This window comes from Grus americana, chromosome 5 (assembly GCF_028858705.1).
Source record: "Grus americana isolate bGruAme1 chromosome 5, bGruAme1.mat, whole genome shotgun sequence".
Taxonomy (NCBI): Eukaryota; Metazoa; Chordata; class Aves; order Gruiformes; family Gruidae; genus Grus; species Grus americana.
Window position 1 is genome coordinate 68,091,588 of NC_072856.1, and position 16,468 is coordinate 68,108,055.

General features: G+C 43.6%; 1 protein-coding gene across 1 annotated transcript in view; it reads left to right on the plus strand.

Moving 5' to 3' along the window:
- The first annotated feature begins 706 nt into the window (after positions 1–706).
- SOS2 (SOS Ras/Rho guanine nucleotide exchange factor 2) overlaps positions 707–16,468 on the plus strand; it is a 55,202-nt gene continuing 39,440 nt past the window's right edge. The window contains exons 1-2 of the mRNA XM_054827322.1: positions 707–1,120; positions 13,742–13,867. Coding sequence (XP_054683297.1) covers positions 1,034–1,120; positions 13,742–13,867 — 213 coding nt within the window. The 5' untranslated portion in view covers positions 707–1,033. The remainder of the gene's footprint in view (positions 1,121–13,741; positions 13,868–16,468) is intronic.

Here is a 16,468-nt window from a genome sequence, read left to right on the forward strand (position 1 = left end):
CACTGCCTCTGTGAATGCTTGTCTCTGGGAAATGTGTCATAACAAAGGGTCACACTTGCTGACAGAAAGGCACTTTTTTCTAATTTAATTTATCCACTCTCTTTGTAGACGAGTCTTAAAAGGGGGGCATTGTATAAGGCGTGAGATTTGAATACAATGCTATGGGAAGGGAAATGAGGAAGAGTTTGGCTGTCTTGGTTGTTCAGGGGGTGGAGGGAGCAGTGACAGCCAGCGTTCTCTGGGGAGAGGGAAAAACGGCCTCTGGGGAGGGAGAAAAACGGCCGCCTGGTAGGGATGCTGCTGCAGGTGCCTTCTCGCAGGTGGTTCTGGCTGAGTGTTCCCGCAGGGTGAGGCCGTTTGCAGTAAGGGGAAGGGACGAGGGAAGGAACGAGGAGCCAGAGGCCCAGCACAGCAGATGGCGGAAGGAAGAGGGTGAATCGCTGTATGCCTTTGCAGCCTCGCGTGTAGGAGAGGGGGATGCTGTGGGAAGGTAGTGTCCAGCATCCCTGGAACAAGCGGCTACCTAAGAGTGCAGAGTCGTCGCGTAGTGCCACAACTTTGCCCCGCTCCGGATAAATGAGTTAGCCCGGGGCGCGCTGTGCCGGCTCTTCCCTCCTCGTTCCGCGGTGACCGCCCGGCGGTGGCGCGGCCAGCAGGAGGCGCCGCGGTAGTGGGCGGGGGAGAGCAGAATGGTGGCGGCCGCGCATGCGCGCCGAGGGCGGCGGCGGTAGCGGGCCGCAGCGAGCGGGGCTGAGGGCGCCTCACCCGCCGCCCCGTCAGCGCACGGTGAGCGGCCCGGAGCCCGGCCCCTCCCGCGCCGGATGTGATGGCCGCCCGGGCGGGGGGGTGAGGAGCGAGCCAGCGGCGGCCGGGAGCCCAGCGCGGCCCGGCCCGGCCCTGACGAGCGCCGGCGGCGGCTTCTTCCCCTCAGTGCCCCCTCCTTCTCCCTCCTCCCCCCATGCCCCGGGCGCCGTAGCCAGCGGGGAGCGGCGAGGCGGGCGGCCCCGATGCGGAGGAGCCGCCGGCGGGCGCCATGCAGCCGCCGCCGCAGCCGTACGAGTTCTTCGGCGAGGAGAACGGCCCGAAATGGCGGGGGCTCTTCGTGCCCGCCCTGCGCAAGGTCAGTCCGCCGGCGGCGGCGGGGGGGGCGAGCGGCACCTGCGCCTCACACCGCCCTGCGGCCCCCTGTCCCTGGGAGTGCCCCTTGCCCGCCCTCACGCCCCTCTGCCCGGGCTCCCGGTGCCTGTGCCGGGCCCGCACCGCCTGTGGGTGCAGGTGTCCCGCCGCACGGGCTGCGGCCGAGCTCCGCCTGGGGCCGGCTCGCACCTCTAGCGCAGATGCCTGTACCCCCACAGCCTTCCCGGGTAGAGCAGACAGTGCCCCTGCCCCTCCTGCGGGACCTCCTCCGTCCTGCCCCTTCAGCCTGGGTGCTCGCCCGTCCCGGCAGCCTGGTCACGGTGGGGCATATGCTGGAAGGGGCCGCCGGAGTACCCCTTGCCGACCCCTTCTCAGGCAGGGGCACCCAGAGCAGGCAGCCCGGGCCCACGTCCAGATGGTGCCCGTACTCCCGCCTTGCCCTTTGCTTCTTTGTGTGAAGATGCTGCCAGGTGACGATGTATACCAGACTCTCCTCCTCCTGTCAGAGGCTTCTTGTCCTCCTTTGCCAGCTCTTGCCAGAAATCCCATCCCTATCATCTTATTTGGGCTGATAATAATATTACTGAATAGCTTCTGAGATGTGTTGTGGCAGGGCAGCCTTCCATGGCTTCCCCGCGGCGTTTCTCCAGACAGCTCCTTGCTGACCACCCAGTTGAGGTGCTTCGCTCGCTGGCTGCTGTCACACCAGCCTGTCTGTAGATTTCTGTGAGAGTAAACAGCTGCGGCGCAGGGTGAAGTCAGCCTGTGTTTTCTTAAGAGAGAGAAACAACTACTTGCTGCATAAATGAGATAAACTGTGTAGGAAACCACTTTGCCTGTCATGGGAGAGGAATTTATCTTTTTATGATGTGTTTTGTGTAGCAGGGTAGTCTGCAGCCCATCACCCTTGGGTAGGACACCCCCAGTAGCTGAGGGAGTGGGTTAAATTGAGGCTGGTGGGGCATGGAGGGAGTGATGTTGTTCTCCGGTGTGTCATTTGCTTGTTAACCGTTGCAAAGGTTGAGGAGTATTACATAGTTCTTAGCATAATGGCCTGCTGATCTGTATCTCTGGTGCTGGGCAGTACTGTGATACAAGAAATGCAGGCACTCATGTGAGTGGTGTTTTGTCTTTTTTTTTCCCCAAGAATAGATTTAGTGATGCTGTGGGGTAATGATTCTCTCTCTTTCTCTTTCTTTTTTTTTAATTAAAAAAAAATTGTTTTGGGTACCTGTGTCACTTGTATTAAAAGCTGCTGAAGGCAGCTAAGTAGTCTTGTGGCTGGCATAAAAACCACTAATCACCTCTTGAAGAATCCTGGATTTTCTACTCTCTGCTCTTGAATCTCCTCCTCCTCATAGTAGTTGCTTTCCAGTGTGTCTCGGGGAGCTTAGAGACCGCCATGCTGCTCTTTTCCTGATCACTGGAGGTTGACATAAACCAGCATCTTGACACCACCAGCATCCACTCAAATGTGAGGTATAGCTGTATCAGTTTGACCAAAAGGATTTCTTTAAAACTTTAAAGGTGTTTTCATCATTCTAAAATACAAATAGTGTAAAAGTAGGTGGATTAATGCTGCTCTTGTCAACTCATACTGTCTCTGTACGTTTGGTTTTGGTGAAAAGAAATGGAGCAGGAACTTAAGACTTTCTAAACCAGAGGAAATAAAGTCTTGATAGCAGTGACTGCTTGTAAAAATTTGTAGTTGCTTATAGACAGGTTTTTTTGTCCTGGGAAAGTTCCTTGTCTGCAGTACCCACCCTTTAGCATGAAGCAATCATACTGTAATGTGCATTTCTTTTATGAACACGCAGTATCAGTGAGTCAAAACAAAATTGTATCATTGTTTCAGTTATTGCAGTCAGGCTATTAGGGAGACTTTATTCTTTAAAAGATCAAATGCCATAATATGAACATTGGAGATTTTTTTAAACCAGAACATTTTCTAAAATTTATGGGTTATTTTGTTTACATCTTGCATTTTCACTTTGATAATGAGATGAGAGCATTTCCGTTATTTATAGAAGAGCTGAAAAATGTGGCACTGAATCAAAGTGTGCACCAAAGCATCAGATTTTGTGTTTGCTTCAGAATTTATAAAATGTTACCACAGTTTTCAAATAGTTGGCAGTTTTGTTCTGAAGAGGTTTAAAAGTCCGCTTGTCAGCCAGTTTAGATAGGATCTTTTCAAGAAGGTCGCTTTTGCGATGACATTTTTGAAGAAAGTCTGAGCTTCAGAAACATTTTGGTTAAAGGCCTGAAATAGAGGCTTTTTTAACTTCTCAGCTGGGTTTTCATCACAGTAGCCTACACTACAAGTGCAGAGATAATATTCTATTTCCCATCCTTGAAAGCTTTTTCTTTTAATGCACACTTCTTCAAGAAGAGAAACTGATAGTAGAAAAAGAGGAAAGTTTTTGGTTTTCCTTCTGTATGTTAAGGTGTGAGAAATCATAATTCTAAAATACAGAAAGATGTGGAGCTGGATAATGAGCCAGTACAGTTCACTAACAACAGATTGTATTTCCTTGCTTCTTGAATTTTACGTCCATAATGTGCTTTGAAGAGCTATAGTCTCTTTCATTATGCATTCAGCAAGTTTAAGGTCACTTCTTTTTATCAAACCTCTTTTAAACCCTTGCATTTCCTTTAATTCTGTGCAGTTGACACTTAACAAATCATGAGTGCAGAAAAAATGGCAAAGTACATCAGTTCTTACTTAAGTATGTGAAAAAAAGATGAGAATCTGTCTTTTGAACAGTGTTCTGTATGTATTTAAGTGGTCATACATCTTTAAGATTAGTAGAGTGTACTAAATTGTACCTACTAGTGTGAGTCTTTTTAGGAAAAAAACCAAAAAACCCAAAGCTAAATGGCAAGACATCATTAAACCAGATTTTTAAATAGTTTTTAAATATATTTATATCACCATATCCTTAACACTGGCACCTTGGAATCTAGTAAGTTGAAAATTTTCAAGCAGTTTCATGTATTGCCTCTCTTCCAGCTGGTAGAGCTAACAAGCATGTCCTTACTCTAAAACATTTTACTTTGTTGCTGTGCTGGAAACCTAAGTAGGAAGTAAGTATAATGAAACTCGTTATAAAAGTCCTGTCAAAGTAAATGAATCAAAAGAAAACAGTATTTTTATCTGGTTGCTTAGGTTATAGTTACTTGAACTGCTTTTGTAGCAAGTAAATCACTTCAAACAGATCTATGGTCTAAGCTTTATAAAGGCTTTTAATCTGGGAGCTGACTTTAGTTATTAAAGGATCACAATGTCTCTTTGAATAATTCTCGAAGCATGCAGGCAGCTGTTCCAGCAGAAATCACATGCATTTCCAACGCCTCGCTGGCGGGGTTGGTTGCATTTGAATCCTCGGGATGTTGATGCTGGCAGCGTCATGAAAGCTGGTGCTCGACGGGGCAGCGCCGTTCTGGAGGGCTGCAAGTGAGGGGCTTTCCTGCTCTCCCCACCCCACGACCGGCTGGATCCTTCTCCAATGAAACCGGGACCTCCTGTGGAGGGTTTTCTCCTGGGGTGGGTGGGTGGGTGGTGGTGGGGACTTTGCCCTCTCCCCTGTTTTCATTTCTCCAGGTGTTTGTTGTTTGGGTCAGTTTGATTTTTTTTTTTTAAGCTGTTCCTGGCCCAATGGCCTTTGTGGGGAAAGATGTCAAATTATGAAACCTGTTTCTAAAGCTGGCATTTCAATTTTGTAACTGGGTTTCCGAGCACAGATCCACTGCCAAAGCTTGTTCTTGCTGACTGTCAACTTTCTTCCAGATGAAACTTTCCAGAACTGAATTGATTTTCTGGGTTGATATCAATGCTTTGATGTCGTATCTATTAATCTCAGACTGGGATTACAGGGGAGCCCAAGAAAATCCTGTATGAATCTTGGTGGTAGCAGCTGAGCGTGTAACTCCCACCGACCCGCTGAAGGTCCCAGTTTTAATGTACTAGACATGCGCTGTATAAAACGTTTTTGGGAATTGTAATTGAAAACTTCATTAATGCCAAGTATCTTCCATTGCTGCCTGGAATAAATTTCTATTCCAATTACTTGGAACAAGTTTTCAAAATGAAACGGGTGACTCTGTAGAACTAGTGTACATTTTTTAAAATAATGCATAATGTGTCCTTGGGCATGTGTATATGGATTTTATTTGTCCTAAAATACTCTTGTGTGTTCTTAGCGTGCATTATCATTTGTGCGTGCTCTTACAAATCCACTGGCAAATTAAAAATATGTTTCTGTAAACAAGAGCTGTGTATTCAGTTGCTTTGTTCTTTGACTGTTCTAAATCAAATTCACAGGCATCTCATAGGTATTATTGTTTTGCTTTTCTCCATTATCTACAAATGGAGACCACTGAACAGTTAATACTCACATTTCTGCAGGCACTGCGTGTTGGTGTAATCGTGGCACTGTACACTATTTGCATTTTCTAAAACAATTCCACTATTGCTCTGGACTACTCATCAAATTTCTAGAGCGTGACTAAAGGGTTTATTCTTAGGAAATGTTGCATACAGAAATATAGAAGACCGTTTTGAGGGCATTTTTGAAGTTGCCATTAATTCAGTGCTTTCTCTGTATTTTAAACCACCTGGGAGTTACCGTAGGATGACGCAGCTCTTGTGTAATGTTGCATGGTTAGGGGAAGAGCAGGGGCTGCCCCGTTTTTTTCACTGCTCTGTCAGGGCAGTTCGCCTGCATGTTTACCGTTGCAGGATCAGGCCCTCTTGGGCTGGAATTATTTAATGCGTTATAGTGTCATTATAATGGATTATTATTTAATGCATTATAATTTCATTAGCATGTATTATTTCATGGTTTATCATTTCAACTGTAAAGTTGCTTGTTACGATGTCTTAAAATAAGTGACACTTACTTTTGAAATCTGTTAGGTCATTTAGCTTCCAATAAATATATTTTTTTGAGCTCTGAAGCCTGGACCTTTGTGTATTTGGAGTTCCTGCAAACTTGAATGTGTCTGTGACGTTCAACTTGGGAGACTGGCAAATCAGGGAAGTGCCGGTGCTACTTAATTACCTGTTTGAAGCCCAGATCTGGTTGTTGCCTCACAAGACGGTGCTCACAATTGAGAGGTAGCTGGAGGTGTGGAAAGGAACTGCAAGTCCCTGTGCAGTGGAAGCTACCAAGCCTTCTTTAAACAATAGAGTAATTCCTCCAGACCTTTTTTATTCCCAGGAGCGGCTGGGTATTGGTATAGGTTGGGTTTAGTCCCTTATAAGTAGACTGGGCTTTTTTGTTTGGTCTTGCATAAATAAATAACATTTGGAGCTAAAGGGACTGTTCCTTTTACTTAAATCCTATTTTCTCGTATTTGTTGGGGTTTTCCCCAGCTGTTACACTGTTTAGCTTGAGTACTGTCACTGGAATCTGCAGTTGGCATACGGCAATAAGAGAGTTTTCTCAGCCAGTGGCATAAAATGAAGGTAGGTTTAAATCTGAGGCATTTAAAAGTAGTAGGAACAGTATCATTTCATTTGGCAGCAGTAGCAGAAGAAACACTTCCTACCTGTGTTGTTAAAATGGAACGTGGAAATTAGCATTTGCGTTGGCTTAAAGACTTGCCAGGCTAACAAGTCTCAGGAAGAAAAATTGAACCATTTACTGTTGTGATTCGCCTCGCTCGTGTGCCTTTATTCCCTCACGTGTGGTCATTGTGCCCCTCATGTACCGTGTAAGCTGGGTACGTGCTTCTCTTTTTCTCATCCCGCCGTTTCACGCGTGTTCCCTGACGCGAACCGCCTCACCTCTGGCAGTGGTTCTTTGTCTCCTCTCCGCCACCTCTCCTGCTCTCCCTAGTTTTTCCTCTTTGCACAGTGCAGGCATTATCTCCTCTGGAGAAGCTGTTGAGTCTGTTATTTGCTTTTATAATTACCTCACCAATTCCCTTTCTGCCAGGCTTTTCAGCTGAGCTGCTGTTCCTTGAGTTCAGCGGGTTAGTCATGTAAAAAATGTGCCGAGGACATCTTTTTCCCATATTTATGGCCTCTTTATTCTCCTGATGCTTCCCCTAATTTTTTAATGTAATTTCAATGACTCTCTGGTTTACAAAGAAGTGACTCTGACAGTTTTCACTGTCTCCAAATGTAAGGTTTGGTCTTTTTTTTTTCTTTTAAGCAGTATGTATCTTTGCTTTTTGCCATTTATTGTTTCTTATTGCATTTCCACATGTGTTCATTTAAAATATCATCTCAAAGCTCACTCTGCAGCTGCAAACTCTGCTGGCCTGTGTTGCTCATGAATTAATTTTTAAATCTTTTTAAGACCTAACTGAAAAGTTATTGGCTTATTTGAATAATTCAGTCTCCCTGAGTGAGCAGTGGTTCCAATCTCCACACCGGCCATGGTGTTTTCCTTCCGTATCGCAGGGCAGAGCCTGTGCCTAGCTCATTCAGGGTTTATCTCAATTTAAACAAGGCATTTTATATGGATGGATAAAATCCAAATACTTCATTTTCCATCCGTTTTTAAGATTAAAATAGATGCGTTTGTGTACATATAAGCATACACACATTTTAATTTCTCCTTGACTGTGTATAAAAGGACACGATCAGCTGGAGAAAGGAGATTTTGTATGTTTGGGTAGAAAAGCAGAGACTGTGAGAAACAAAACATGAAACGTAAACGAGAGCAGATAGAGCAGCAGTGAGGCATGGTAGGGAAGTGCCAGCAAGAGAAACTACCGGCGAGCGGCTCTTCGAGGAAACCCATCTGCGTGGTCGTTCGCAGAAGCCTGACATCAGTGCCGCTGCGCTCGCAGCGATCCACCAGCGCATTCCACCACGTGCCATCAAGGTGTATGATGTGCTACTGCTTGTTGCAGAAAAAGATGGGAGGGATCAGTCTGTGTTTGATTGACAATTTATCAGCCAGCGGTGCAGCAGCTCATTTGTACCATTACTGGTGTGGTTCTTCTGTCTATGCCAAGCACGCTTGGCTATTTCAGAATGCAGATCCCTGTCTGCACCACCCATTGTGGATCTCCTTTAATTCACCCTCCTCTCAACTAGAATATACTAGAGGAGAACAGTAGCTAAATAACTAAGGATGGGGAAAAAGTTACATTTGCACTAAAGTGGTGGTGTAAGATGACTGTTTAATCACCCCTGTACGTAGTCACTTAACAGCAATTGGCGTTTTTGAGGTCAGACAACTGGACAGATGATCTGCACTGGAGATGCTTTTTGTAGCTCAGTTACTGTGTTATGAGAATATTTTGCTAACCATGCATCAAATGTTTAGAACTGCAGTGAAAAAGCTAAAATGCTGTGTGTAGATAAATTAGTAAGTTCCGTTTTGCTTAAGAGACTGCTTCATACAGTTCCTCCACCAGCATTTATTAGTTTGATTTCAGAAAGACGGGCCATCTAGAAATTGCTGTACTGGAAATAAAGTTAGAAATTAGTGCAGTTATTTTTAAAAATAAGTTGATAGTGTGTTTTTATTTGGGATATCTCTTCAAGTCTTTAAATCTTTGTGGTTCTTTCTAAATGCCTGTAATTATTCTTGGAAGTCAGGATTATCAATGCTGTCATTTTTCACTGAATAAGAGCAGTGCAGGCCTTTGAGTTACTACAACTGGTTCCTCTCTTTGTCTGGAGCATCATCTAGATGAGGGATTAAAAATGCCTTTGGAGCAGATGTTTTGTGTTCCTAATGGACAGTGTTTTCTTTAAAAAGAAAAGATAAGAAGGAATGAAAACCCAACCTAAAAAGAGACATTTGTCAGATTTTTTTTTTCTTCTTCTTCCTGGCTCTCAACATCTCGGTGCGGGGCAAGCCTAGTGCTGCTTTCTGTCAGTGATGGATTTTCATCACCTTGAACACAGCATATGGAAATACTGACAAGTGTTGGCAAGACCATAACCAGCCTGTGATAGTAAATATTTAACTTTTATGTTCTAATTATTTTTCTTGCTTCCAAATTTATATGCTTTGTTCCTCAAGTAAACAAACAGCCTTGCAAAGTTTTACTTGTCTGCTGATCTAGTATAACTGTGTTTTTACGAGGCAAATGAAATATAAATAATTTCTGAGTTGAAATCAGTTGCTGTGGGAAAAGGAGAATGAGTAGTTTCTGTTGCAAACACTTTGCAAATCTAACATGCGATTTAGTAAGCTATTTTGTTAGCATAGTAAGCTTAGAAATGTTACAGTATCATGCTAACAGATTTTGTGGTGGCATTTTTTAAATTGGAAACTTCTTGTTCTGAAATTTCAGGTAATACTGGAACTCTGTTTTCTCAAAATGGAGTTGATTTGAATGTAAGTAGAGAAGTGAGATATTGTCGTCTAGTCTTCCAGGAATATGAATTTATGTGTTTGTGAGGGTATATGCTGTGTAAAGACTTAATGTGCACATCATGGGTTTGGGGTTTTTCTGTTGCTTGGGGTTTTTTATGAACGATCTCTGGTTTTGCACATGTGCTTACTGTGGAACAACTGGAGCTTGCTGAATGTGTTTTTACAACCAAAATACATATATTATGTAAAAATATATTTCGGCAGTATAAGCCAAATTGCTGGTTTGTCTCATTAGTACAGGCTAAAAAGAAGTTACTTGCAGTTTTGACTCTGGTATTTTTTCCCTCAGCTTTCTGTTGTTTCAGATACAACCCTTTGACCATTGCTTTTATACTCAGGACTTCTGAATTTCCCCAAGTCCAGATATTATTGATACTCAGACCATGCCGGATCTCCTGCAGTTCAAAATTAAGCTTGCCCTTATATTAGGTCTAAAAAAATACGATCAGTCTTTTTCTAGTCCCAGTACTGTTTATCTCCTTGAAAAGTTTTCATCCTCATCTTGACTTAACAGACTTCTTCCCAGGGGTCTGTGAGGACTATTAAAATCTCACTGAGAAGGAATTTTGAACTTGATTTCATCTCTGCAGCTGCATGTTTTCTCTAGAAGCTTTTGTGGCAGGACCTGCCTCTCGGAAGGAACCAAGGGAAGATCTCTACCTTTAAGGGGTTTTTCAGCCTCCTCTTGAGCCTCTGCTTGTATAGATGCAGTCGAGCTCTCAGAGAGCCCTGCCAAATCTGCTGAGGGCTACAGCTGGAGGAAGGAGATGCCCCTGTGAAGCTGCTCCTGAATTTTCATCAAATACTTAACATGTTGGAGGAGTGAAAGAGTAGGGAGTAGAGGAGCAAGGGAAGGAGCAGTTGAGGAACTCCCATCTAAATTAAAAGTATGTCCCCCAGAAAGGCCTCGAGGCCATGTTTAAATGCCACGCTTACGGGACTCATGCCTTTTATTTCATTTCTGTTCCTTGGAACAGCTCGTGAAGGAATGATCAAAATCTAGCCCTGCGTTAGCTATGGTGTATTAGTTCATGCCAGCTAGTACAATTGTGCCCAGATACTTCAGTCTGAACCTGAAATCAGTGAACGTACCTTCCATAAGAAACATGTCCTCAGTAATTCCTCCTGCTTTTTTTCCGTACATTCAGTGTTTTATCAGTCTCTCCTTGCTTTTCCAGTCCTTTCAGTCAGGGTTTAGGTGAATACTGTAAAAAGTAATTCCCTCCTTGATACAATGGCATCTGATTTGATCAGCCTGTGGACAGCTTTTATAACCGTCTTTTTGTTTTGCAGTGTCTTGCTATGAAATTGTTTTTTCTTGGTAACAGCACTTATGTCAAAATAACTTCTCTTACAGCCTGGGAGTGCACGAGTTCCTCTGGGACCTTTCTCCATGCTGCAGGCAGTATCATTTCAAATGCAAACTGATTTCTAAATCCTCTGCGAAGAATCGTCTACAACCAAGAAATGTTGGGCTTTGTTGTTGGGTTTGCTCATTTCGAAGCAAAATTGACTCCGTTGCTTACATTTGTGCTCACTGTGTGAAGCTGAGATTCTCTGCCAGTGTTTGAAGAGGGCTGCGTGCTCCTCTGCTTGTCCTCAATCTTGTTAGATAGCTATGTGCGCTTGAGAAAGGTGCGGAAAGTATGGCATGGGCTGGTTAGACCTATGAACTGAAGTTAGTTACAAGTGAGGTCATTTTGTTTGTGGCAGTGATGTCTGTTTTTAAAATGAGTGACCCTCATGAGAGGAGGAGAATGGCTGCGATCTGATACAGTAAATGAGAGTTCCCCATCTTCTCTTAAGGGGAGCACGGCTTCCCTTTCTCATCTTCTTACAGCTCCTCTTGTCATTTCTGTGGAGCATGATTAAGGGTTCATTGTGGGGGACATATATAATCTTATTTCCTAGTTAGCTAGCTAATGCTTTTGCTGCAGTAGTGCTCGTATAAGAGATACGTGGCAGGACCTTAACTCGACACTTCCTGGTTTTCCATTGTTTTGTGAATTAAACTCTCATGTTCAGGAAGAACATGAAATGCACTGACTATTGTTGAAAACCTGCAGTCTTAAGTGTTTTCAGGGAACAGTTTTGATTTTCTTTTTTGTTTTCTTTCTTTCAGCAGTACAGTCTTGTGTATATGTCAGCTGTGCAACAGTTGTATGAAGCAGAGAGATATTCATGTTTGAGGTGCAGATAAATGATACTTACAGGGCTATACAAAAATTCTATAACGGAACTGGACAGCTGGATTAGAAGCAGAATGTGTATTCCCTTCTCTCTTAGCGTACAACTGCCTTATTAATGTGTTTCTTCACCTGTGTTTTTCAAGGAAGGATGCCAGTGTGGAATTAAGCCCTAGAAATGTGTGTTGTTGCCTGGGAGGGCGTCTCTCCCTGGGTATCGCGTAGGAGCCCCCATGATTGGCAGTTTCTTCACCACCACTGTGTAATCCTTAATTATCAACTCCAACACAATCAACACCAGTGTACGTTTTCACATTTCCAGCGTCTGTCCCCCTTCCTGCTCCCAAGACCTTTGGATTCCTGTCATCGGTACGTGTGGTCCATCTGTGCTCCCCTGTCTTTGAGCAGCGCGTTGGTAGACTTCTCTATCCAAGTCATCATCTCTGCTTCTAGGATGTTGAAGATGCACAGCAGCAGCCCCTTCTAGTGGTCCCCTCCGTGTATCTTCATTCTCTCTACCCGTTGGTCATCCTGGCTCTTCCTCTCTTCTCATGCGGAGGTGTGGGAGCAAAGCACAGTCTTGTTCTCCCCTCTTCTTTCAGGCCTTGGCACAGCAGGAGGTGGAGCAGCGAGCGGTTCCTTGCGGTGGCTCCAGCTCCCAGGCAGCTCGGCCCACCATCCTCTGCGGCCGGCAGGGAAGGAAGCCGGCCAGACACCTTACTTCCTTCTTGGTCTTGTTGTTGTGCGACTTACAAAAGCCTTCAGGGCTGCAAATTGAGTGCCCCCAAGGTATTGCTCTGAAATTATTAGTTAGTTAATTTGGAGGAAGCCCTCAGAGCCCGCCAGTGTTCGTGGACTTGGCCGTTGTCTTTGGAGGGAGGAGTGAATTGCCTGTATTTCGGAGGATCGGATTTTGACCCAAAGATGTTATTGTCTTCCCCCGAGTAACTACCAATCCATTTGTCTTGTGTTTGAAACCACGGACAGAATGCCAATGTGAGTATGTAAGATTACTTTTTTGAGGTGATTAACATATAATTTGTATGGGGAGAGTAGGGAATTTCCCTGGATTGTATTACTTATGAATCTTTTGGCTATAGTTTAAGATCTAGTTAACGCTTTCCTGATTGAGAAGCTGCCAGGGAAAACTGAGTATATAGACTAACTCTTGAGTGCTTTTTTTTTTTTTTTAAGGTGGGGTTCTTGTTTGGTTTTGGGGAACTTTTAGTAGGAAAGCAGCCACGTTGGGCCAGGGCGGGTTAGTTGTGGCCTTTTAGCTTGTGCGGGCACGTGCTGAGGGTTGCCTGGTCTAGCTTAGCCTTGGAGACAAAAGCTGTGATGAGTCTCCCGGAAGTGAGATAAAAAGGCGTTATCCTGCCTTGCGTTAGAGGGAGGTGGAAGTCAGCTTTTCTCACAGTACATTTCCTAGTCTTGACACTCCTGAATTTTGACTCATGCTTTTCCTTAGGCCTCCCTCTCTGTTGTTAAGTATTTCATATTTCTTTCTCATGCCTCAGATGGCGTTCTAGTTCGTTTTCTAGTTCTGAGGCATCTCAAAGAGTTGTTCCTGCCCTTCTCCAGTGTCGTGGCTGTGACTTTTTATTGCCACAGTAATTCAATTCCCTGCCAGACTGGTTGGTTCTCTTATTCTGGTGTCATCACTTATTAAGTCTTTTCCTCTGGTGCGTCCGTATTCCTCCTTTGTGCACAGTCACCCAGTACTCATTAGTACGATTAGTAACATAACTGTATGATACTCATTCTGTGAATGAATACCTGCAGAATTACCCACAGTGATTGTTTTCACTGCATCGTTGGCAGAAATCTGCCTTGGCTTGAAATTCCTTCCCCACCATAAAGGCTAAACACTTCATTTTCAATTGAATAAGATGCAAGCTTTGCAGGAGTAGGAATTGCCATCTTAACTACATAGGAAAACTTGTGGGAAATTACCGAAAGTGTGTGAATTTGCAGCACTACAGTACAGAAGTACTCTGCTTTTTTTCCTGCTTCTTCCTTCTGTACAGCTTTAAATGGGAAAAAACCCCTAATTCTTTTAATTCTTTTGGACAGGTTCAGCAACAGGTTCACCCAAACCTTTCAGCAAAAGAAGACTCCCTCTATTACATTGAAGAGTTGATACTTCAGCTGCTAAACAAGCTATGCATTGCTCAGCCACGGACTGTCCAGGACGTAGAGGTAAGACTAGATACCGAAAAAACAGGTGTTTGCTTGCAGAATCACTAAGAGGAACCAAAATATTTTGAGCAGTGCAGGTTGAAATTAAAGAGAATCCAAAGAGCAGAGCTTGTTAATACTAGTTTTCTAAAAGATTATATAGTATTCAGATTTTATAAAGCAAGTTTAATTGGAAACACTTTTTTCTATACAGAGCTTCAGAATAGAAATTGTGGAAATTTTTTCTTTCAGCATTATTTTCATAGATGCAGAGTCCTTGAAGGATTTTCTGCTGCTCGAATGTACCTTGGCATTAACAATGTAAGGATGTTGCAATTTTTCCTAGTCTTTGACATAAATATACAGAAAAAGTAAATATTGGAATGAAAGGTTACTGTTGTTAGGCCTGGATTGTGCAGCTGACGGAATAGAGTTGTATGTTCCTGGAACTTTATTGAACTCACTGAGGCTCTTGTATTATTGCAGCTGTCTGCTTTTGTGTCATCGGTTACAAAATGAGGGCTTTAATGGAGTGTGCTTCAGTGTACAGTCTAGAGGGAGAAAGTGCTTTCATGTAGCTGTGACCCATTATAGCTTTGTAGAGTATTAATTTTACATCAATCTGTATGTCTAGGATTTTCAGCCAAAAACACAATGAAGTCCTCGTCTAATATTCTATATGTGTGTCATGGAAATAAAAAGAATATATATATGTATATATTTACAAAATAATTGCTTGAGGAGTTTTAGATTCTTATTAGCTGCAGCAATTGCCCTTTATTCAACATCGAGTTAATTCATTAATTATTAATTTTGGTTTATGATTAATGTATTTTGTAATACTGATGCATAAAGATTATAGTATGACTAAATAAAAGCAAAACTTAATAGTCCCTTAATAGCTCTCAGAATTGTTACTACCTTGAGTCTGGATTTGAACTTTAGGTGTGGAGCTGAGAAATAGCATGTTCTTTCTCCAGTTCCCAGCTGATCAAACCCTACAGCACACGGGACAGTTTGAGATAGCGCTGATTGTTATACGCCCCAACTCCATAGTTTTCTGCTTCTGAGTCACGAGATGATAAAATTACCCTGTGTACGTATGAATTAATAATTTTCATTGAGTATGTGTATGCTCCACAAATTACTGTGTGCAAAACTGTACACAATGCAGACACCCTCCTGAGATAACCGGCAACTCTTTGAATTGTGGTTACGAGTATCACAGCAGACACTAAATCCTGTGTATTGTATTTTAAATATACCTGGCATTTTAAAGCTGTGACTAATAAAACATTGTTGCATTTGGCAATATAACAGTTATTTAATTTAAAAACATAGAGCTAGGTCTAAATAGTGGTAGCAGGTTCCTCAAAACATTATTATTAATTCAGACTCTTCCAGAGCGGGGAAAATAGAACTCAGTTTTGCATTGCAGGTTGTTGGTGAGATTGCGCTGCCAGCAGGCATCCGAGATCCACGAGTGAAGGCTTTTGGCTCTGCTCCTCAGCTGTTTTTAGCTGTTAAGAGAAAACATGAGAGCTGTGATCTCTAAAGTTTATCATGCAGATATTTACATAACAGCCTGGAGTTAATGGAGCTATTTGTGCATAATATTATACTTCAGTATTTGCAAGATCAAGGTCTAAAATCTCAAATTATAAAAGCTTTATAAATAGAAACTGCCCTTCAAGTTGTTCCCAAGAAAACACTGGGAACCAGTAAAGTCCAAGCGTAAAAGGCGTGTGTTACTTGTGAAGTGCACTGTCAGGTTGAAAGACAGCTGAAAGCCATGTTACACCCATTTTGCAGGCGATCTCCTGGTAGAATCTCAAGGAAAGTTCAGTTGGGTGAACCAGCGCAGCGCTTAGGCTGCTGTCCAAGAGGAAAGGTCACCGTGTGTTTACCTGGCACAGACAGCTGATGCAGAAAGTTGAGCCTTAAATGGCCATGTGCAAACACTTAAAAGCTGCCCCTAAGAAGACCTCAGGCCTCATTTTAAATTTTCAGAATATGCAAAAATCTCTTTATCAAAGGGACACACAGATTTCACCATTTTTCTCAGCTCATTCCTCAGCTCATCTATAAAATCTCTTCTCATCTATAAAATCTCTTCTCTGAGAGTTACCACGCCTCCAGGCCTTGTTGTGGCCCAGGTTACAGGTCCAAAGCAGAGGTGGGATATGGCACCGCACCATGTGCTGTGCCTGCTTGGCAATGGCAGTGCCTGGTGGGGTAAGGCCACGGTAGCGGGCTGTGCAGGAGGTGATCGCTGCTTCCCCCTGAGCTGTCTAACTTAAAAAAAAAAAAAAAAAAAAAGGTCTGTTTTTCCAGAGTCACTTAAGAAGCAGTTATCAGAGTTCAGCTGAGACTCGTTCTTTCAGCATTTAATTCCCCAGCTTGCAGGGAGTGCAGCAGGAAGCCTGGACAACTTCATGGAAAGCAGGACTGGGGTCTTGAATGTGTTTAGCTGGGGGCTACTGAATTGTGGGACAGTTTGTTCTGTTGCGGGGATCATCTCACAGAATCATGGAATACCAGGTTGGAAGGGACCCCAGGGATCATCTGGTCCAACCTTTCTTGGCAAAAGCTCCGTCTAGACAAAAGCACCGTCTAGCCAAG